The sequence below is a fragment of the Kogia breviceps genome, chromosome 14 (genome assembly GCF_026419965.1).
Source record: "Kogia breviceps isolate mKogBre1 chromosome 14, mKogBre1 haplotype 1, whole genome shotgun sequence".
Classification (NCBI taxonomy): Eukaryota; Metazoa; Chordata; class Mammalia; order Artiodactyla; family Physeteridae; genus Kogia; species Kogia breviceps.
Genome location: NC_081323.1, coordinates 70,324,836 through 70,348,321, shown reverse-complemented (window position 1 = coordinate 70,348,321; position 23,486 = coordinate 70,324,836). Strand labels below are relative to the sequence as shown.

Here is a 23,486-nt window from a genome sequence, read left to right as displayed (position 1 = left end):
GGATCCCCAAACCTTAGAACATTTATTTGCTGCTAATGAGACAGAAGCTATATATTCATTTACTACTATGTAGGTCAAATTAGTTTGATTTTTATTACAGACCCATTAACTCTAGCAAGTTATGCCAAATGCATGCCCTTTGATACAGAGGACAAGAATGTGTGAATTAATCAGTACAGTTTGTGCCCAATCCCAGAAAAAACAATTCCAAGTTATTTCTTGAAAATAACGTTATAGATAGAGAACGTCTCACGACATTTTGGAACATAGAAAAGTTGGATTGCCACTTTTACTTTCTTACATATTGACCTTTTTGGTTATGAATTTACAGCCATGTTGTGAAGCTGTTAATTGTATTTTGTGTCAGTTTTCCAGGACAAACTCTAATACATGCTTTTTCTCTCCTGATCGCAGCTTGTTTGTAAATACCGAAGATGAGTATATCCCTGATGCAGAAAGTGTCCGGCTGCAAAGGGAGCGTCACCATCAGCCTCAAACTTGCACTTTATCCCAGTGTTTCCAACTCTACACCAAAGAGGAGCGGGTAAGGGTTGGGCAGCATTTGTTGTGTGGTGAGGGTAGTGGGGAGGGCCCAGGGCAAGATGACAGTGGAGAAACAAATTATGCCCCAGAAGACTCCCCAAGGATTTTTGCATTTACATAGGTTCTGCACATGTGATGTGCATCTCAGTGTTATTCCTCTTAGGATTTTAACAAAAAGTAGTTTAAAATTCTGGAAAACCTTGATTAAATGAAATGCTCTAGACATGAACCTTTGTATAGTTCCTTTTTTGTTTGTTTTACTTTTTAATGGTTAATGATAAAGTTATATTTTTGTTTCAATTTAGAGATTTTAAATTATTTTCCTTAGTAACTAGATCAGTGGTTCTCAACTTTATGGAACTAAGAACATAGGTGCCATTTTAATTAAAATTAAAAATTCAGTTCCTTAGTTGCATTAGCCACATTTCAAGGGCTCAGGAGACACATGTGGCTAGTGACTCGTATTGGACAGTGTAGATATAGACATAAAGTTCTGTTGGACAACATGCTTTAGACCACTTAGCATAGTGTTTGCAGATCGTAGGTACTCAGTAAATATTTGAATGAATGGATGGACAAATAGCGGATAGGACCCTTGCCTATGTGTGTGGCTTTTTTTTTTCAACAGGAATATTTAATAACAAGGTAGATAACCTGTGTATCTAACATATTTTTATATAACTGAAGCTAAACATCCAGTTATTGGACAAATATGGCCTGCTGTATGTGTGTACACTGCAGTACAATTAAAAAATACTGTAATTATAATTTCAGAACTTCAGAATTTGAATAGGTGCCAGTATTCTGTCATTTTTTCATATGGGAAAAGAAAATTCCTTTGAAAATCATTTGAAGCTTGGAGCAAAATTCCATAGCTGTGTTCTTAGGATCACTCTGTAGAGTCTTCATGATTCAGATGATACAAGGGAAGCTTCAATTCAGCCTTCCTTTTAGAGAAGACATTCCAGCTTTCATTATCTCATCAACCAGGAGAATGTTGGTGGCAATTACAGTGCAGGAGTGAAGAAGCTGTTTCTTTACATAGTAGTGTTCCCATATGCCTCCCATTGGCTTACCTGGGTTCAGGTCCACACCCACAAGCTGACCTGATTCTGAATGTTCTGCTTGAACTCAACCTAGTGTTTCCTGAAGGTCCAAACCAGAGTCCTGAGCAAGAGCCTTGTGAATAATGAGCACTGAATTAGCAAATACTTGAACTCCCAAGTTAGGCCCTGCCCTTTACACTGACTGGGCTTTTATTTAATCAGGGCTTCTGCCATTGTCACTTGCACTGCACCAGTACCTGGAATGACACAGCCATCATCAATAACATTTTTAACAGCTCTCAAGCCACCTTTGATTGCATCTTTGATTTGCATGAGTGTGTACTTATTTGGTCCTTTGACCAGTAATGTGACGGATATTACGTTTCTCAATAAAGTCACACTTCTCTTCTCCCAGTGTGTACTCATAGACAAGTTCTGCATTTCCCAAACAATCAGGATTTAGGTAATCAATAGAATTTAGAGCTACCCCACCATGAGCAAGTATCAGCCTTTCCACATTTCTCTTAGGTCTGTGCAGAGTTACTATGCCTTCTTTTGCAAGAGCATCTAAGGCAAAGGGGTCAATTCCCTTTTGATTAATAACAACAAATTCTTTATCTGAATCACCACCACACTTTCTTTCAAAGTTCTGTTATTTTTTTAACTCTATCTTCAGCGAATTTTCTTTCAGTCTTTACTAATTTCTCTCTCTCTTCTGCACGCTTATTGAAAAAAAAAAAGCCACCATTCACTTCTGTTTTTTCATATTTTAATGGCACATTGTATATGAAGATGTATGCATCTTCTACTTTTTTCTTCATATCAGGATGCCATGTCCCATGATCCAAAATAAGACCTCTGATTGAGCTTGTATAGGTTTCAGGTTTATGTTCATCCCTGTGATCTCAACCATGAAGGGGTCACTACGTTCATCTTGTTTTTAATGGCCAAAATGGAGTCCACTACAGTGTCTGTTAAAACATCAGCAAGTTTAGCATGAATTTTAGTATGTAGAGATGTCCTGGCCATGTCTGTAAGTGTTCACTGTTCATCACTTTGCATATTTTGACTAGTTGCCAAAACTGAAGTGCCTTTTTCTTTGCAACTTCAAATCCTTCTGTTATTATTTTGAGATGAAGATCCTATAATAAACACATAGTTACAAAACCACCACTAATACTAGAGATCTTCAGTTAGATGCAACTATAGTTCGTGATAAAGCAGATTTATGGAAGGATATTCTGGATCATTCATACTCTTTAATACAACTAATATGATGCACTGACTTTCTGAATACTTTAAAAAGGATAAATAAGCTTTCAGTGTAGAGGAAAAGAACAGACATTGCTCTAACACAGAGTTGAAACCAAGGAACTAAGGCACTCTTGGTGTTCACTGTGCAACAAGCCTTTGTGGTTTTTAAACCTCTGCAGGTTCAGGTGCCTTGAGAAACCTTGACGAGAGCACTTGGAGTTCATCTAATATTGAGTTGATGTTTAGGATCATAATTCTGGCTACTGATTCTTACTGCTCACTCTTGTATATAGGGAATCATGCAATTTCAGGGTCGGAGGGGGCTTTAAATTTTCTTTTTTCTAATGGTTGAGTTGTACCTAATTTCAAATAGGTGATTATCCAGCCGCTGTTTTTCAGAGACACCGTTTTCTCTTTGGGTATCTCTGATGGTGACTGACATTAACCTGAAATATGTCCCTGGTTGCTACAACCAGCAGGCGAACTCTCAGGCCGTTAAAAACAGAGGACAGGTCTTCATTTTCTTCTACTTGTTTTTCCTTCAGATATTTGAAAATAGTTTTCATCTTCTCACTAAGTCTTTTCTCCCCCAAGCAGTTAACAGCTAATTCCTTTAATAGTTTTTCGTTAGACATATTTTTCCAATCTTGGGCTTATATAAATAATTGGCTTTGAAACTGGTTGATCACATGCTGTATGTAGCACCTTATCCTATTTAGCTTTTTTTTTTTAAATTGATTTGGGAGATGTCTGAGAATGTCACAAAGCTTAAAGGTGAGCAGATCTACTAGATGACAACATTGGTATTCTACAAAACATCTCACTGATCTTTCAGGCTAGCCAGATACATTTTAATAGGGCTTTGTTCATTCAGTACATGTCTGTTGAGTACATACTATGTGCCAGGTACTGTGCTAGGAACTGGGAATACAGCAGGGACCAAGACAGACAACAGTTTTGCCCTCAGCTTGTTTACAGTGTAGTGGGGATAAACAAGTAAATAAAGGAAGCAAAGGTCTTGGGATCGGAGGAAGGTTGAGAAAAGAAATGAGGCCACTGTGGCTGGGGCACAGCAGGTGAGAGAATCCATCCTGGTCGTAAAATAACCCCAGCATGTCTAGCAGTGTCCGGCCCATGGAAGGCATTCAGCAAATCTGTGCCGCAGTGAATGAATGAGTGAGTGTTCCTTGGAGAGCTCAGTCACTGGGTCCAAAAATAACAGTGCAGATATGGAAGAGGAGGAGGTCAGACTTAGCAGTAGGCTGTGTGATGATGATTTTGGGGTCGCGTTGTCTGCAAGCTCAGTATGATCAGCAGTGTCATGTGGGTGTCAGCCGCTGTTGGCTACCTAAGGATGCTTTAGGAACAGTGTCCAGAACTCAGATGGTGATAGCACTGCTCTTCTCATTACCTTAAATGTTCACTGTCAAGAGACTGACATCCCGGGGCACAAGCAGAGAGTGTGGATAGGGGATGGCGCAGCTGAGTATATCTTGATGAAGGAGACCTTAAGTGAGGATCTGATAGTTATTTTCACATACTTCGAGGGCCATCCTGTGGATAAGGGATTGGACTTAATCTTATCTAAAAAGCAGAATTAGAGATTGGAAATTACAGGGAGAGTGATTTTGTCTTAATAAGAGGAAGAACTTTGTAACAGACTGCCTGAAAGTGGAAGAGCTGCCTGTGGGGCTAGTCGCCTTCCTTGCTGGGCAGTTAGCGAGGCTGGCCAGGCTCCAAGGGTGCTCTGCAGTCCTAGCTGCTCTTTGTGGCAGTTTACAACGAGATAAGTACAGAAGTCGAGCAGTGTTGTAGAAACTGTCAAAGCTGCTAGACATTGTCTTAACATTCTTACTGTATCTTATAAAAGAGTATCTGTTTATGATGTATTGGACATTAAAAAACAAATAAACAACAGCCTGTTCCTTTACCGTGAGCACTGGGCTGATGGCCACGTCTGTAGACAGTTAGCATGTTAGCACAGATGTGGACTTGCCAGATGACAGTTAGGTTCCTCCTGCCTAACTTTCTTTTTTTTTTTTTTTAACATCTTTATTGGAGTATAATTGCTTTACAATGGTGTGTTAGTTTCTGCTGTATAACAAAGTGAATCAGTTACACACACACACACACACACTCACACACACACACACACACACACACACACACACACACACACACACACACACACACACACACATACATCTCCCCATATCTCTTCCCTCTTGCGTCTCCCTCCCTCCCACCCTCCCTATCCCACCCTTCTAGGTGGTCACAAAGCACCGAGCTGATCTCCCTGTGCTACGCCTGCCTAACTTTCTGATTCACTTCTATACACCCAGACTTCTGTCTCTCCCCATCTTTCCTACACACATGACAGGATCTCCCTCTCAGGAAAAATAACTCCCTCAATTCTGCTTCCCTTTCAAACTACTGTGCCGGTCTTTCTCTTCTTTTCTGTGTAACTTTACCGTTTAGTGATTTCAGGTCTTTCCATTTCCTCCCTTCCAAACCTCTTGTCATCTGTCTGACTTGCGTTTCTGACATTGCTCTCCGAAGTTCTTGGGGCCCATAGTTTGCTCAGTTCAGTGGCCTCTGCTCAGTCTGCATTTGACCTCTCCGTGGGGTATGGTACTGATAACTGCCCTGTTCTTGCCACTCTCTTTTCTTGGTGGGCATAAAAGGAATGCTTCTGCTTTGCCTATTTTTCTGACTATGCACCCTCAGGTTCTGGTGGTTTCTCGACCTTTGTGTTTCCCTTAAAAATCGGCCTTCTGCAAGATTCTATCCTTGGCTTCTTTCTCTTCCATCTGAGTGGGCATTGCCATCTGTTCCCGTGGCTTCCCTTACCTCATTGTGTGGATGGTCCCAGATCTGATGCATCTTCTGAAATCCAGAGGAGATTTAAAAAATCTCTCTTACCAGACATGCTCTGTTAGTACCTCTGTGTTATCATCCTGAAACCCTTGCCTGCAGAGGTGACATACGTGGATTCGAGGTCTCAGGTTGATGTTGAGAAAGATCTTGTTGATAGCAGGATGCGGAGGATTGTTTGGAGCAGTTTGATGCTTGGGGGAGAGAGAACAATTAAGAGACTTGAGGAAGTCCAGGTAAGAGTGAGTGAGGACTTTGAATTAAGGTGGATGGAGAGGAGGAGACAGGTGTGAGGAATGGCAGAGAGTGTTGCCTCGGACGGATGCGGAGCAGAGGAAGAGGGAGGGCTTTGAGGCTTTGGGTTAGCCCCCCGTGCTCTGCTCTTGACGGGTGGTTGTGGTACTTGCTGGGGCAGGGCATACAGGAGGAGGAGAGGAGGGAACTATATTGATAGAAAGGCGACGAGTCGAGTTTGGGAGTAGGCTGAGCAGGAGGTGCTCCTGTGACATCTAACATCTCCGTGCAGTATTTACCTAGTTGGTCATTCCTTTTTGAGAGATAATCTGTTCAGCAAATGTTTGGGTGCCAGCTCTAACCAGGCGCCACTTTTAATAGTGTTTTTCTGTTGACTCCCATCGTACATAGTTTGGGGAGATTCAGAGTTGTGCTGTGCCCTGGCCAGGAAGTGAGTCTGGCTGTCTCCTGTAACAAAGTCTTGCCTTAAGTGGCTCTTAACAGAAGTCGTGCTCCTTGTTTTCAGCTTGCCCCGGATGACGCCTGGCGTTGCCCGCACTGTAAGCAGCTGCAGCAGGGGAGCATTACGTTAAGCCTCTGGACGCTGCCTGATGTGCTTATTATACATCTAAAGAGATTTCGACAGGTAAGGAAACCCTTTGGCATAGGGAAAAAAAGCTGTGACCAAGTTTCTTATGCCCCTTGCTGGTGGGCTGTTGGGTGGGGAGTTCTTTGGTGTCCCTGTTTGATCCCGTGATCTTGTGTTGTTACAGACGCACATCGGCCCCTATGTTTGGAGCCATGTTTTGTTCTTTCCCAGAGCAAAGTTTGTGCATCCAGTGACTCTTTAAATCCTAACCATTTTAGTTCATACTGCAGATATTTTACTTTGTTCCTGAGGATTTGCTTTAGATTTGTAAATGTTGTGCTCAAGTAAGTGTACTTTGGGATTAAAAAAAAAAATTGAGTGCCTTTCTTGGGGGTGGGTAGAATTCTATTTCTGCCTAAAGTAATAACGGGTGTTGTCCTTCTTCCAAGGAGCAGTTGTACAGTTGTGGAGTTGAGTCATAAATGTATACAAAGAAAATCTGCTCTGAGTTGTGTTGCTTTGTGAGTCATTTTTCCCACAGAGGCTCTCTATTCCTAAGGTTAGAGTTGTCCTGGGCAGCCCCTTGTAAGAGAGGTAAATGAGAGGTAAACACTGGAGGAGTCTGAGCCTGGCGTAAGAAAGTGTATCTGAAAGATTAGGAGGAGGGCTGTACCAGGTGAGGTGGGAGCAGGGCTGCACATGTATAGTGGCTGAGGGAGCAGGGGGTACAGAGCATGTGCAAGAGGCTGAAAGCTGAGGCCAGTGTGGCTGCAGCTCTGGGGGGGTCGGGGGGAGAAAGGCACGCGTTGAGGTAGAAGAGCAGGCAGGGGCTGGTCGTCCAAGCAGTCCTTGTAGGCAGAGTGGGATTCTGAAGCAGAGAAGCAACATGACCAAATCTGTGCTTGGAAGAGACCATTCAGGCTGCTGTGTGGAATTAGAGGCTACAAGGATGAAGACAGGGAGACCTGTCAAAGAGGCCTTTGCTGTCACCGGGCGGGGGGGCAGGGGCCGGCCGATGGCTCGCAGTGGAGTTGCGGCAGTGGAGATGGGGAGACCTGGATAGACTTGAGAGATGTCTGGGGCTGGCCGATGAAGTGAGTGTATCAGGGGCGCGCACACGGTCCCCAGGGTGGCCTTTCACACACAGGTTTGGGGTCCTGCTCCTCTAGTAGTGAGGAGTGGGCACTTGCCCTGAGTGTCCCAGCTGTACGCTTCCATTGGGATCTTCCAGGGGGATGGCCAGTTGAGGGTTTGAACCCAGCTTCTCTGTCTCCTTCCATACACACAGACTGGCTTCCTTTGCTTTCTTTTTCTTTTGAAGGCATATCATCACCCTTCTAGCGCCCCAACTCAAAACTGCAGTGCCATCTTTGACTCTTCCTTCTTGTCCCTGTCACCTAGGCCGTCGCCTCTTCGGCCTGGTTGTGCCTCTCCGCTGCCTCCTGTACGTGTCCTCTTCTCCCCATTCTTGCTGTCACCCTGCCAGTTCCAACTTCGGATACTTCCGAGCTGGTTGCAGTTGCAGTGTCTTTTCATTGGTTTCGTAACCTACACTGCTCTTCCCTTTCTGCCATGTTTTTAGCACTACTTAATGCCAGCTCTGAAGGCATCACCTCCTCGCTCAAAGCCTCAGTGCTTCTCGCTCGACTGCAGAACAAGGTCCAGGTTCTTTAGCCTGACCTTCCTGACCATGCAAGACCCATGCATGGAACATTTTTCTTCCCTTAGTAGATCCATAGTTCCTTGGGACGGGCATTACCTGTGCCCGATTAATTTTTTAAAGCTCCCGTAGACACGGGAAACATTTGGTAAATATCTACTCAACTGATGGTTGGATTTCCCAGTGGGATGAATGGGAAATACAGATTGCCCAAGATTGTCAACTAAATGACTATATTAAGTTAAGTCACTGTTAACTGTTAAATAATGTATTTGTTGGAGGAATTGGGAAGGAAAGAGGCCCTGTTCCGTGAATGGCTGTTCTGTGCCAGCACTGTGCTTTCCCTTCACATATGTTGTTACTCCATTACTTTTCATGCCTCTTTCATTTCAGGATGAACCCCTTATCAGGTAAGGCAATGAAGTCTCATTATCTCTTACATGTAGATCATCACTGGTTCCATTTTTGGTGATATTAAAACCTGTTCCTCCAGGTAGATAAAACTGTTAATCTGTTTCCCTGTGTTGTATGTGTCTTTGGAAACATCAGATAGGTAACTCAACCCTGCTTCAGTTGATAGGGTCTGCCTTTCACGCTAAACTGATCTACCGTCTGCTTGCAAGAAAATATCACCAGAACTTGTTTTTCTTCTTGCCATAGGAAGGAGACAAGCGTATGAAACTTCAGAACATGGTGAAGTTCCCTCTGACTGGTCTAGACATGACACCTCACGTGGTTAAGAGAAGCCAGAGCAGCTGGAGTTTGCCATCCCATTGGTCTCCATGGAGACGGCCCTACGGACTCGGGCGGGACCCTGAGGACTACATCTATGACCTGTATGCTGTGTGCAATCATCACGGCACCATGCAAGGGGGGCACTACACAGGTCTGCAGCGCGAGAGGCCGGACGCCTGTGCCGACGATTCCTCCCGACGGGTTTTGCTTGTGACAGGGTTGCTTTGCTTTAGAACCTCGCTTTCTCTTGCAGCAGGCAGTGTGCCAGCCGTGAGGGCAGTTTTCATCCTCTGGTTCTCTGCCCTGAGTTAGGTCGTCTGGTCGGGCTCTGACCCAAGCAGGGGATGGTGTGTGCAGATGGGTGGCATCGTCTGGCTCACCCAGGACTTGCTTTCTTGACCTCACCCGCATGCCCCATTTCAGGTTTTGCTCTGCTTCCTTGAGGACCTAGCATCTTCCTTATTTGGAGTGGTTGTGAATCACTTTTATAGTGTCTTTAAAGTGACTTGGAATGGGTTTTCTTTTTGCTGTTTGGTTAAATTTACTTTTTCATTTGTTAAAGCGATAGTGCTCATCATATGAAATTTAGAGACTAGAGAGAGGCAGACGGAACGGTGCCATCAACCCATGAGATTATCACTCAGAAATAACATATGAGATTAGTGCTCAAAAAATGGTAACATTTTTAGAAACTGTGATAAAATATACACAACAAAATTTACCGTTTTAACCATTTTTAAGCATACGGTTCAGTGTCATTAAGTACGTTCGTATCTTTGTGCAGCCGTCACCACTGTCCATCTCCAGAGTTTCTTTCATCTTCCCAAATTGAAACTCTGCATCCATTAAACAGTAACTCCCTGTTTACTCCTCCCCCATCCCCTGGCAGCCACCATTCTTTCTATGAATCTGACTCCTCTAGGTACCACATGTAAGTGGAATCATACAGTATTTGTCCTTTTGTGTCTGGCTTATTTCACTTAGCATAATGCATTCAAGATTCACCCACTTTGTATCGTCTGTCAGAATTTCCTTTCTTTTTAAGGCTGCATAATATCCCATTGTATGTAGGTAACATTTTGATATGTGGTGTTTCCTTCCAGTGTTTTTCTGTAAGTTTTGGCCATTATTTTATACTGTTGTGATTGGCCTGGTATGCTCTGTTCAGGTGAACCTTTATGGAGCACCTCCTCTATGTCTTGCTTGCACTGGGCTGTGTCACATCTGAGACACACTGGAAATGAAAAGATCTCGACCTCTGTCTTCCAAGAGTGTAATCAAGTGTTTGGGGTGGTGTAGGTACACTTAAAATGAAAGAGCAGGATGTGTATTAGGTTCTATGATTGAAGTGTGAACAGAGCAGGGGCTGGAGGAGAGAGTGGTCAGAGCAGCCTCCTCCTGGAGGGTCAGGAGAAGCTATTGGGATTAGTAACCTGCTGCCTACACGTGAGGCCCTTATGGGCTAATGGGGCAGACGCTTAATTTTTTTAAAAAATAAATTTATTTATTTGTTTATTTTTATTTATTTTATTTTTGGCTACGTTGGGTCTTCATTGCTGCGTGTGGGCTCTCTCTAGTTGTGGCGAGCAGGGGCTACTCTTCGTTGCAGTGCACGAGCTTCTCATTGTGGTGGCTTGTCTTCTTGCGGAGCACGGGCTCTAGAAACACGGGCTTCAGTAGTGTGGCATGTGGGCTCAGTAGTTGTGGATCATGGGCTCTAGCGCACAGGCTCAGTAGTTGTGGTGCACGGGCTTAGCCACCCCGTGGCATGTGGGATCTTCCCGGACCAGGGCTTGAACCTGTGTCCCCTGCATCGGCAGGCGGATTCTTAACCACTGTGCCACCAGGGAAGTCCCAACAGATGCTTAATTTTTGTAAATATTATTTTTAATGACCACGGAATATTCAGTTGGTGGAACTCTAATGTGATATAACCATTCCCCATTGTTGAACACATACATTGTTTCTGGTTTTTAACTTTGAAGATAACTGATGGACATCTTTGTGTGTAGTCATCTTTTCTGTATTTTAATTCTGTATTTCCTTGAGATTGAGTCTCAGAAATGGAATTATTGGGTTAAGGGCATTCATGCATGCTGGGGAGGCAGGTAGATTTGGGGGCTTCTTGCTTGGACATCTGTGTGTCGGGGGACTTGATATGAGGGCCCTCCTACCGTATAGGTGGCCAGGACTCGGATTTCTGCATCCTTCTCACTTAGCCTATTTGGCATGAACACTTCTCTGGGACTTTTTGTTTCTGCAGTTCAGGGGTTTCTGCAGCAAGACCCCGGGGTGCTAGTGATTCATAAAGGTAGGGGGAGGTAGAGGAGGGTAGACTCTGCCAGTTGGTGTTTCAGTCTCTCTGAGACTCTTCCCCGGCACTTAACCCTGAGACCCCTGCAACACGGTGAAGGAGCCTCTCGGGCCCCAGACCCCCTCCTTGGCCCATCACAGTTACTCTCTCAGCCTGCTCTTCCTCAGGAGACAGGGGACGTGGAGTGTGACTGGACACAACAATCTTTCGTTCTAGAAACCCATTTAGTTCTAGTTCTTTCAGTACGCTGCCGGCAGCAGTCACTTGTGAGAGGAATGATCCCGACCTGGAGTGTATCTTGTAGTGGAGCCGTTTGGATGGCCTCTACTTGCCCTCGGAAGTACTTGAAGGAGAAAAATGGGACAGAGGATCTATTGAAAAGTCCATGGAAGACAAAGTTAATATTAATTAAATGCTTAAGTATGTTTTACCTCGTGTTTTGGTTTAAGCCAAATTTTAATACTGTATTTTGTGTCTTACGTATGTTATGTTTATAGGGGGGCCACTTGTATAATAAGTGTTGTGTGTCTAGTTGGATTTTTGCTTTTGTGGCATTCCAGGTCATATCTGTGTTCTTTGATACTGAGTCACAGAGTTATATCAGGGACTCTGAGAATTGAAAGGGACTTAGAGGAAATTTAATTTCACTAATTAGCTGGTGAAGTAATGCCTTTGCCAGCATCACTGGTTGGTGTTCATGTAGCTTCAGCTTTGGTAAAGAATCTCCTGTGTATAACAGTGTTTCTCAGGAAAATATGGGTGAGCATGTTGTGTGATTTTTAGCAAGAAATTGTTGAGGAAAATCGGACAGTGCCAGATTTTCGCCTGTCATGTTGCTCTTTGTATAGCATAGACTCTAGAGAGTGCCCGGAAACCCATAACTGCCTTGGAGGCAGTACAGATTAGTGAGAGGAGTATGGGTTAGAAGCTAGACACGTATTCCTAGCTCTGTGACCTTAGGTGAGTAACCTTATTCAAACCTGGCGAGCATGTGAGGGAGCCAGAAGTGCCCGTGCCTGCCTCCTGGGGCCTGTTACCGACAAGGGGCTCGGATATTTTCTGCGCTGTTATCCCTTTCCCGTGCTTAGGCCATACCACTGCTTTTCCGATAAGAGCATTTTAAGTACCTCAGCATCGTTGAGTTAAAGATACCTTGTTTTTAAGCTTTCACTTGGAGTGTTTATTTTAATGTGTTCTTTTATTTTGCACTGGTTCTAACTAAAATTACATGGTGCGTGTATGGCTGACTTGTGTAAGGGGTCTAGAACAGTGCTTCTCAAACCATCTGTGATGAGGAACCTTTTAAAAAATTTCTTAAACCTGTTTTTAAAATGTTCAATCCTTCATGAACCATGAGCCGGTACTTTTGCAAAAACACAATAAAAACATCATACATTATCAGATTGCTATGAATGTTTTTAAATGCTTACCTCGTTTTGGCGCTTCTCTCATGGACTGGCACCGGTCCGTGAGCCACAATTTGAGTAGCACTGGTCTAGGAAATACTTCAGAAAACAGCGCTGGGAAGAAAAGCACATAGAATTATTTTATAAATACATCATCGACCCATTCATGAGTCCCTATGCTGCCTTAGTTTCCGCACTGTGATGGAGGACAGGCCATCCTGAGGAGAAGCAGACTGAAGCTAGTACAGGGCGCTCCACCACCTGCTCTTGGGCATGTTCCCCCTTACAGATCTCCTCCCACTCCCGAATAGCAGCCCCTCACCAGCTGGGTCATTCACCCATCCAGCCTGATGACACCACTGACCACACAGTTGCTGTTTTACCAGCTCCATTTGCTGCTTGTGTCTCCCTTTCTCTGCCATCTGGTTCCACTGAGTCCACAGCTGCAGACGACTTTCCTCCCTATGGTCTTAGGTTCTTCCTCTGCTCTTCTTTTTCGGGACTTGTGCGGTGTAGCCCTTCCTCTTCCGGGTCCCTTTCGCCTCCTAGGAGTCCACGCTTAGCAAAGCGGCGGTGGCCTATCGAGGGAGTCACTCCTGGTGCCACTTGGGACCTTACGTGTCCTGCCCCCGGGGCCCTACTGAGCCTGTTCCAGCGTTCAGCTAAATATTCTAGCACTCGTTTATTTTCACCCCAATAAATGGGTCTTTTTAGAAAGTGTTGTAAGAGTGTACCTTTCTGGATCAAGCTTATCACACTCCTTGATAGATTTCACATGATGATGTGGCTCCATGAACACTAAGCTGTGTCCTTGCTGGTACTTCAGTGCTCTTTATTTTTATCTCAGCTTAGAGTTTAGACTGGAGGGAAGGCCGCATGCATTCATTAACTCCAGTGTTCTCAGTTTGCCAGGGGCCTTCTATCAGGCATCGTTTGTGCTACCTCTGAGGGAGGCAGGGTAGGATAAGGCTTTAAGCTCAGGGACTAGATAATCCTGTAATGAGCTGGCCCCTGCCCTTCACCAGCTGCATGACCTTGGGCAAGCTGGTTAATCTTTTTGAGTCTCTGTAAAATGGCAATGATAATAGAACAAATTTCATAGGATCAAATGAGATGCATGTAATATGTGCTAAACAAATGTTAGCTACTGCTCTCATTAATATCATCATTTCTAGTTCTATTGTTTTCTATCTCTAAGAAACACTAAACGACATCCTTAAAACAGGGTTTCTCCATACTGGTACAGTAACATTTTTGCTGGGTAATTCTGTATTGTGGGGACTGTCCCGCACATAGTGGGATGTGTAGTGGCGCCCCTGGTCTCTACCCACTAGATTGCACTAGCATCCTACCCTCCCCATGCCCCCACCCCCCAGTTGTGACAGTCAAAAATGTGTCCCCTGGGGCAAAATCATCTCTGATTTTCCACTTGTTTAAAGAAGTATATTGTGTTTTCTAAAATTAAATAGAATTTCATCCATTTGGAATTTCTTGAAACATTTTGCCTGAGTGTGATTTGGAATTTGGATTTCTTACCTCTTTCTGTATTACTGTCGGCAGGCTTAAAAAGTTCTTGAATTAATTATATGAGCCAAAGACAAGGTGTCTGTGGGTCAAATGGAGTGGCCATTGCGGCCGCCCTGGTGCTGATTGCTGGTGGGCTCTTTTTGACAGCATACTGCAAGAACTCCGTGGACGGCCTCTGGTACTGCTTCGACGACAGTGACGTGCAGCAGCTGTCGGAAGACGAGGTCTGCACGCAGACGGCGTACATCCTCTTCTACCAGAGGCGGACAGCTATACCGTCATGGTCGGCCAACAGCTCGGTGGCAGGTAAGGCCACTCTACTCTTGGGTGGTTTTTTTTTTTTTGAGAGCAGAAGATTGTAGTTGATGGTCCAGAGAACTTCTCTAGGAGGTCTCATGATTCTGTTGGTTGCATCAGGTTAATTCTCAGGTTTGCATTTAATGTGGAAACCAGAATGGTTGCAGTTAAAGGAAATGGGGGGGTGGAATGTGCCAGCAGCTGTGAACCAGGAGTTCCCATGGAGGTGGAGCGGAGCCTGGCTCAAAGCACGCTCGTGGTGTTTACTTACAGAGTAAATAAACGAGTGAGGGAGCTAAGAAGCAGCACAGCACACTGCTCTCAAGAGTCGGGGGACTGGAAATAGAACTGAGACTTGGCTTTGCCACATTTTGGTCGGGTTATCTTCAAGCATGTCCACCTAAGCCACATATTTGTCATCTGTAATATGGGTGTACTGATCCTACCTGCCTCATGGGCCGTTGTGTGAAACAGATTAGGTAAATGTGCATTAAAGCCTTTTGTAAAGGGTAAAGCACCATTAGAAATCGTTCTTTTTTCCGCTAAGATTGGCCTATTCTGTTAGGGGAGGGGTTGCAGGCTATAAAAATATTAGATGGCTTGGATTTAGTTTGATGGGATCTAGCCTGTTGTGCTTAATAAATGCAGGAACCAGTACCCCTGCGTGATGTTGATGCAGCCACGCACAATCCGAACAGGGGGACGAATGCTTCCTAATGCAGAGTTGGAGTTTAGAGAATAGGACAGAGGATGGGGACATGGCAGTGTGTGATCAGTTATTAATCCCTGCTCCCCTTGAAGCGTGCGAGGGGTAAGTTGGAAGCTGCGAAAAGGAAGCATCACTGGAGCAGAGTGAGCCCTGCTGGAGTCAGACCCCACCCAGTGCAGCCGTCTGTCCGTAGCTGCTCTTAGTTCCCAGAAAGTGGGAACTCCAGAGCTCTAGTGCTGTCCCTCAGCGCTTTCCAGAGCCTGAGATACGTTCAGAAATAACACCCTCTTGAGGTCTACTCTAGATAGTCATGTGGCTTCATGTTCTCCATTTCAAGAGCAGTTTCTGTTGCTCCAATGTATATTCAAGGGCCTCCCTGGAACAGACTGGACAGAATGGCATGTGGCCTTGTGTGTGCATGTGTGTGTGTGTGTGTGTTTACATATTAATATTGTGAAAATGATTTAAAAAATTCCACCACACGGGCCAAGAAGATAACAGTACACTGCTGCTTACTTTTTTTTCTCTGTGTCAGAAGTATTCCTGCAAGTGCTTAGAACAGTGCCTGGCGTGTAGTGTTTAATAAATGTTTGTAGAATAGATGAACATATGCACGATTGTATCTGTTCCATTCTGTTGCCAGCACTAAGACTCGGACTTTGCGTTCTGAAGTAGCCATCCCTGTACTTGGATTTTATTACTGCAAATGTGTGTGAGCGTCTGTCCTTTTCATCCCAACAGGCGACGTTCGAACGGGCACAGCGTGGGCCTGGGAGTTAGTGCTGACCTGGCGGTGAGGTCACCCGCCGCCCGGGCAGCAGCCCTTGGTGAGGGCGTGTGTGTCACGGGCAGGATTCTGGCCTGACCTCGGCGTCCACTTCCTTTCCTACAGGCTCCACAAGTTCCTCCTTGTGTGAACACTGGGTGAGCCGTCTGCCGGGGAGCAAGCAGGCCAGCGTGACCTCTGCAGCTTCCTCCAGACGCACCTCCCTAGCCTCGCTGTCTGAGTCTGTGGAGATGACTGGGGAGAGGAGTGAAGATGATGGTGCGTCTGGGTTTCGGTGACAGATTTCCAAAATGGCAACTCACGGACACGGCACGGGCTCCCTCACGTTGAGGAGCATTTTATATAACAGGGTCATTTGCTCTTCCTCTGTGACCTAGCACTTCTTCCTTCCACTCCGTTGTTTTCCACTTTTAAGGTCTAATGTGGAGGCTGGGGCTTTAACTCTGTACAGTAATGTATGCTTTTCTTCAAAGGGCTGTTTGAAACCTTCAGAGCAGCTGTGAGGGGACTCAGTGAGGTTGTGGTTTGCCGAGGGCCACCTGGTGTGCAGGGCCTGGCGTGGGGGCTCCTGATTCCCTCAGCTTCTCACCTTCCCACTACACTCTCTCCCCTGGAGGGATCTGTGGTGTGCACTTGTGAGTGCAGAAGCATCTAGAACAAAAGCTGTTGCCTTTGCATAAAGGTAGTGTTTAGGAATTTTGAAGATAGTCACAGTATAAAAGCTTTGAAAACCTGATAAAAATTGAGCTCTGGTGTTTTGCCTTCAGCTGCCGCTTGAGTGGTGGCGCTTGAGTAGCAGCGGAACAGCCCTCAGTTGTCACGGGGACCCCAGGTGGTGTGGGGAGGGTCAGGCAGCCGGAGCCCTGAGAGCTGGGAGGAGCAGGGGAGAGTGAGCTCAGCTTCTATAATAAGGACGGTGACTCATCCCCCAGCAAGTCTCATTTTGTGGTCAGCAGTTCCGTCATGTCTAGTAAACCACTCCTAGTGGCGATTAGGGGGCTGGAAGAAGAAGGGCAGGCGAGAGCTCCATCGCAGCTCCAGCTCTACTGCTGCTTCTGGCTGTTGCTTCTTTTTTTGTAGAAAAAGAGTCTTTGGCTATAACTGTGAAGCTCCTGTCTGTAGCTCCTGACATTTTGTGAAAAACTGACCAGTGAACCTTGGCTTGTTTATTATTTAGAGGTTATTTTCAACACAGCCTTTAAACCTAGAATTCACTGTTGTTTTAACAGTGAGCATAGATATGGTTTGGCCCCAGTCTGTTTTTAAACGGTGTAGTTGGTGAAATTGATATCAGCACCATCATCATGCAGTGGTGCTGGGTGGTGCCCACAGAGCAGGGCCTATATCTCTTAGGATCTCATCCAGACAGAGTTTTATTAATAACACAGCTACAGCATCAAGTGTGTGGAGAATTTAATTTAGAATATTTTCTGTGGAAGTTTTAAGTCACTTAAAATAGGAGTATAGTGTTCTAATTATGAATATTTTCCTTGGAGGCTTTCCGCTGATTGCTTTCATAGTCAACGATTACAGGGCCTACCTGTGGCGTTGAGTTGGGGGCAAGGGGTTGCGGTTCTGGTGTTAGCTCTGCCTCTGCTTGTGTGATCCTGGGCAAGGACTGCCCTGCGGTGGGCCCCAGTGTTCTTAATGCGATGAAGAAGCTGTAAATGAAGTAGCTCGCATCTATTGAGCAGCTGTGCAGTGCCAGGTGCCTTGCTGGGCACAGGACTTTTAAGATTTTGTTTAATTCTCATAGTAGCTCTGTGAGTTACAACAAGGGTCAGCAGACTACAGCCCACAGGCCAAATATGGCCCCTGTCTTTATTTGTGTAAAAAAAAAAAAGTTTTATTGGAACACAGCCGTGCCCATTTGTTTGTGTTGCCTGTGGCTGCTTTCGCACTAGGGTGGCAGAGTTGAGCAGCTGGCCCACAAAGCCTAAAATATTTACTGTCTGGGCCTTTAGAGGAAAAGTCTGCTGACCCCTGATGTCGAGCAAGAAGGTGGTTTGCTGATCCCCAAGTTAGAATGCCCATATTTTGTAGGTAAAGGAACTGGGCTCAGAAGAGTTAAAATCACACGACTACTCCTTGACCCCAGGCCCCTTGATTTCCTACCGTCTTAGATGGATGTCCTCATAAGGACATTTGGTAGGTTTAGCTTAATGACACTCTCTTTGCTGCATTCAGGAGGTTTCTCAACTCGACCGTTCGTGAGAAGCGTCCAGCGCCAGAGCTTGTCATCCAGATCTTCTGTCACCAGCCCCTTGGCCGTCAATGAAAATTGTATCAGACCTTCCTGGTCCCTGTCTGCTAAGCTGCAGATGCGCTCCAGTTCCCCTTCCCGCTTCTCAGGGGACTCTCCGATTCACACCTCCGCCTCCACCTTGGAGAAGATCGGGGAAGCAGTGGACGACAAGGTTTCCATCTCTTGCTTTGGTAGCTTGAGGAACCTTTCCAGCAGTTACCAGGACTCAAGCGATAGTCGCAGTCGACGGGAGCACAAGGCTGTGGGTCGGGCCCCTCTGGCTGTCATGGAAGGTGTGCTCAAAGACGAGCCAGACACCCGCAAGTTGAACTCCAGTGTTGAGGACACGCAGAGCAAAAGCTCAGCACAGGGGGATCCCTTGCCCCCCGTAGTGGGTCCATTTGATAACAATAACCAGATTGCTTATGTGGATCAGAGCGATTCTGTAGACAGCTCTCCAGTCAAAGAGGTGAAACCTCCAAGCCACCCAGGCTCCCTCACAAAGAAATCGGAGAGCACAGCCAGGAGATCCCCCAGCTCCAGAGGCGCTCCTGAGCCAAACAGAAGCTTGCGGAAGGGGAGACCAGTCTTGGCCAGCCAGGAATCATCTCTTTCCAGTACATCCCCTTCTTCTCCTGTTCCTGTAAAAGTTTCTGTGAAGCCCTCCCGCTCCCGAAGCAAAGCCGATTCTTCTTCCAGGGCCAGTGGACGGCATTCCTCCCCTGCCCCCCAAAAGGAGTCCTCCCCCAAATCCCAGGACTCCGTGTCATCTCCTTCGCTCCAGAAGCAGAAGTCAGCCTCTTCCCTTGCTGACAATGCTTCCTCCACATCCGCCAAAAAAGCCTCAGGCCCTGCCCCGAGGGGCCCCTTCCCTCCTGGGAAGAGCCGGACTTCAGACAGGAGCTTAAGCAGAGAGGGCTCCAGACAAAGCCTGGTTTCTGACAGAGCCAGCGTCACCTCCAGCCCCAAACCCAGTTCCCCTCGCGTGAGCCAGGCCAGAGCCGGGGATGGCAGGGGGGATGGAAAGCAAGTCCGCAGCTCCTCCATGGCCAGCCTGCGCTCCCCCAGCATGAACATGAAGGCTGGTCTGAAGAGGGACAGCAAGTCGGAGGACAAGGGTCTGTCCTTCTTCAAGTCAGCCTTGAGACAGAAGGAAACCCGGCGGTCAACGGATCTTGGCAAGACAACCTTGCTGTCCAAGAAGGTGGGCGGGAGCTCAGTCAAGTCCGTCTCTAAGGGTGCAGTGGATGACAAGGCGGAGAAAGGCCCCCAGCAGCCAAACGTGAATGCAGGTGGAAAAGAGCAGCTTGCCTCCAAGGACCCTGCTTCTGCTAAACATTCCCTGCTGTCCGCTCGCAAACCCAAGTCTGCCCAGCTAGATTCTGGAGCGCCCTCATCTCCTGGTTGCAGGCAGTCTGCTGAGCAATCCTCAAAAAAGTTACCTTCTAGCATGCAAACCAATGCACGGCCTTCTCAAAAACCTCAGTGATATTTCTGCAATCCAAGTGTTTTATCTGTAAAGATGTTAATTTATTTAGAACCCATTCCCTCCCACCAAAGCCCTCTATGCTTTTGTTTTGTATTTTTGGGGTCACGTGCCTGACGTACGTGTGTGTGTGTGTGTGTGTGTGTGTGTGTGTGTGTGTGTGTGTGTGTGTGTGTGTAGAATTAAATTGCAAATTGTTAAAAGCATCGCCTTATTCTGCCATTGAACCAAATAACAGCCATAGGCAAAGCATTGATACCAAGTTAACTGGAATAATTGCAGACGATACCCTGGACGGTCCCTTTAGCAATTAATTGTACATATTTCTTTCTAGAGAACTCTAATTGACTTTCTTTGGACACTAGGGATTTGAAACCTGTGAACCAGTTAAGCTGTCATTAGTGTGCTCTGTAGAAGGATGAATTATTTGACTTGTGTTTCATCTGAGCGGAATTTGTCCTCACTGCGTGCGGATTGTCGTGTGGCACCAGAAGCTCTAAAAACTGTGACACTAACAGTGAAACAAACCGAGGGAAGAGTGTCGCTTTCTGCACTTTGGCCCCATCTACCAGTCTTTGTAAAGGGCAATATTTTAACACTAATGTTTCTCAGGTATATACTCAGCTAGTCTAGGATGGGTGCACATCAGTGAAAGGATCAAAGAAGAAGGTGGCCTGTGGGTGGCTGTCATTTCTCCTACTGCCACAGATAGAAGTTTTTAGAGGTAGAAATGAAGTCCTGCACCACCTTCATATCTGCAAAGATGTCTGTACCATAAGCTGTCTTGACCCTTGGGATATGTCCTAAGAGGTGGCAAATTGGATATCTGGAAAGCCAGTCACTAGTAGGTAAATTTATTTTTTCCTTGTAAATTTGCTAGCTAAGGTCATTGGGATTTTGAAATATAGTAGAGCAGTTAATACCTTTGAAAGATTCCTGGAAAAAAAAATGGATTCTAAACTGGATGCATAAATCTGCCATTTTCCTTCTCTGGTGTTGCTTTTTTCCATGTTAGAAGTTGAACGCTCCATGCTGCATCATGTGTGCATGCCTTTGTTTCCTCATCTTGTAATTTGGAGAGGAAAGAAGTTGCCTAATGCCAGCAGTTAGTGATGGTATGTTAGAACGATGTGTGACAAAGTGTTACATGCACACTTCCGGTCCTGCCTGTCAGTCTTAGTTGTGACTGTTTTTCAGGAACTCATTTATTTCTTCTTTGTGCTGAAGATTTAATCTCTTACCCAGAAACTCACAAGCAGGATGGAGCATGTTCCATCTGGCATTGTCAGTGCAAGTTGCATTTCTTGTTTAGAAAAAAAGGGAACCTCACAGAAATCCAAAGATAAGCAAGATTTTATATATATATATATATATATATATATATATATATATATATATATATATATATATATATATATAATTTCAGGCTTTTAGGAGGTATTCTGGAATTTTTCGCTTTTTTTTTTTTCACTTTTTAAAAAAATGTCAAGAGAGTCATTGTTCTGATTCTCTTTGAATAGCATTTGTCACTTTGCCATGAAATATAACATGCTAAGTTTATATGCTTTTACATGTTAACTTTTTTTTAAAGTCATGGATTCTTCAGGTTCTTCCTGAACTCTTTGTGCACAGATCCATTTATAATCTCCCTTTTCAGTATTGCTCTGTGTGAAGTAACTAGAGCACATATTACATGCATAGCTATGAATTCTGCACTGCCCTGTTTTTTTTTTTTTTCTTTCTTTTCTATGAATACCTCTTGGGAAATGTTTCCAGTAAGTTACTGAACTTTATTTTGCTGCTGATTTGAGCATTAGCAGGTAACTTGCAGGTCTGGAGGCTGTTTATGTTGAGGGAGCTGGAACTTTAGAACCTTGCTGTGTTTGAGACTCTTCCACGTTCAGCCTTGTGAGAGTTACACTAGTGCCCCATGGAATTCACTTACTGTGAGCCTGTCGCCCATTGCACTCGATCCTGACTCACCACTTTGCTTGGCATCCTCATTTCACCGTACAGACGTCTGGTTTCCCAAAGCAGCCTTACCCTCCCCTGCTGGGCTGTGACTGCCTTCAATCTTGTTGTTGCGTCCAACGGCACATTGACAGCCTGATCCATGTATAGCCACTTCGAGTTTTCCTGTATCACTTTTATTTCCTAAAAAGATGCACCAAATGTGGGGTTGTCAATATCCGGAATTGAGTGTTTGTCTGACTCTCTCATCTTCCTTTAATAGGTAAATCTCGTTTGAAATCTCCTACCTGAAGCTCTGAAACAGTCTTAGAATCATAGTTTGACTACACAGAGTGTTTTAATAACACTTTTTGGGGAGCTGTAAACAGTTAAGCATTCATTAGAATCTAGTTTAATTTTCACAGTGGTAAGTATTTTTACTCTTTGAGTCCTCCAGGAATGGATTTTCTGTTATGTCTAGTGTCTTAAAAAACAAACAAACAAACAAAAAAAACAACTCTACGAACTCCATTAAATTTCCATGGGATCTGGAAATAAATTTTCCGTATCTATAAACTGTATGTCTGTGGAGTTTAGTTCTTGTTTCAGATTTAAATGGAAAAAAAAATCAGGAAATATTATGGCATTGTTTAGGCATCTTTAGGCTATTATATTTCTGTGCTTGGTAAACAATGAAAACTTCATTCTTAATTATTAGGTTACAACCTTTAAGCCACAGAAAAGGATATTTTGCCCAAAAGTTTGGAGGTGCTCTTTGTGGTGTGAAGTACCCTATGGGAAAATTATTACTTGGTTCAGTTCAGTTCTTTGGTAGAGTTAGTGAATTGGTGGTTTGTTTTTTCTTTTCCCAGTGATGTTTAGTACAATGAGCTTGTATGTGTTTTGGGGTTAAAAATCACCTGCTGAGGATGGTAGACCTGGGTTCCTGGTTGACAACCAGGTGGGCCTGATTAGAGTCGTCATTTCCTGGTAGGCACAAAATAATCACCAACAGTAGCATTGCATCTGTAATGTTTGTTTGCTTTTTAAAAACTTTATTCTTGATTTCTTTTCCTATAAACACCGAGTGCACTGAGTCTGTATCATTCCGTAGGACAGCCCTACACCTTGCCTTTGTAATCCCTTATATAATGTGGAAGCACAAAGAAACTGAAGCTCATATCATCTCAAGACCGTCTCCCACCTTTTTTGTATTTTCTTATCTTAAAAGCAGCCTAACTGAAAGTAAGTAATGCTCCTCTGGACCAATAGAAATGTGGGAGTATTTGTGGCATGGTAGAATATTGTTACTGTCTTTGAGGCTGCCCTGACCTCTTCTGTAATCATTCTTTCATTCATTCATTTATTCATTCTGCAAACATTCGTTGAGGGCCTGCTTTGCTTGTAAAGGCAAGCTGAGAGCTTCGAGAGTTTGCTGTAGCTGAGGAGCCCTGGGAGCACAGCTGATGAACCAGGGGATGCCAGTGATGTCCTAGATGGAGCGACAGTCCTCCCGAGCAGAAAGATCAAGTGGATCCTGGTAATCGGCTGAGCCTTGTGGGCCTCTTGAACAAGTCTGTTCTGTTCTGGAAACCAAAAGTGGCCTTCTTCATCTTTGGAGACATTTTATTGTCACATCCTCTTTTTCAGACTGTGCTGTCTCTACTACTTAGGGATTGGAGATCCATTACAAAGTCACTTTTCATTAGAATTCGCTCATCCACATTTGTATGAGATGGATGTGGGGATTTTGGAGGGTGGGTGGGGAGAGAAATTGTCATCCCTCTAAAATACCTGTCATGAAAAAACAGGAGCAGAACGTGAAGGAAA

At 44.9% G+C, this 23,486-nt stretch overlaps 1 protein-coding gene, 1 non-coding gene and 1 pseudogene across 2 annotated transcripts in view; 1 reads left to right on the top strand and 2 right to left on the bottom strand.

The window, feature by feature from the left end:
- Window positions 1-19,905, top strand: part of USP31 (ubiquitin specific peptidase 31) — a 71,145-nt gene extending 51,240 nt beyond the window's left edge. Inside the window, exons 11-16 of the mRNA XM_059036935.2 lie at window positions 415-544; window positions 6,478-6,597; window positions 8,861-9,086; window positions 14,330-14,488; window positions 16,081-16,233; window positions 18,163-19,905. Of these exons, the coding sequence (XP_058892918.1) occupies window positions 415-544; window positions 6,478-6,597; window positions 8,861-9,086; window positions 14,330-14,488; window positions 16,081-16,233; window positions 18,163-19,709 (2,335 nt within the window). The 3' untranslated portion in view covers window positions 19,710-19,905. The remainder of the gene's footprint in view (window positions 1-414; window positions 545-6,477; window positions 6,598-8,860; window positions 9,087-14,329; window positions 14,489-16,080; window positions 16,234-18,162) is intronic.
- On the bottom strand, window positions 1,477-2,651 carry LOC131741002 (T-complex protein 1 subunit zeta pseudogene; annotated as a pseudogene).
- On the bottom strand, window positions 2,864-2,992 carry LOC131741892 (small nucleolar RNA SNORA22). Its single transcript, XR_009331247.1, has one exon. It is a non-coding gene; the product is annotated as a small nucleolar RNA SNORA22 (small nucleolar RNA).
- Window positions 19,906-23,486: the final 3,581 nt, after the last annotated feature.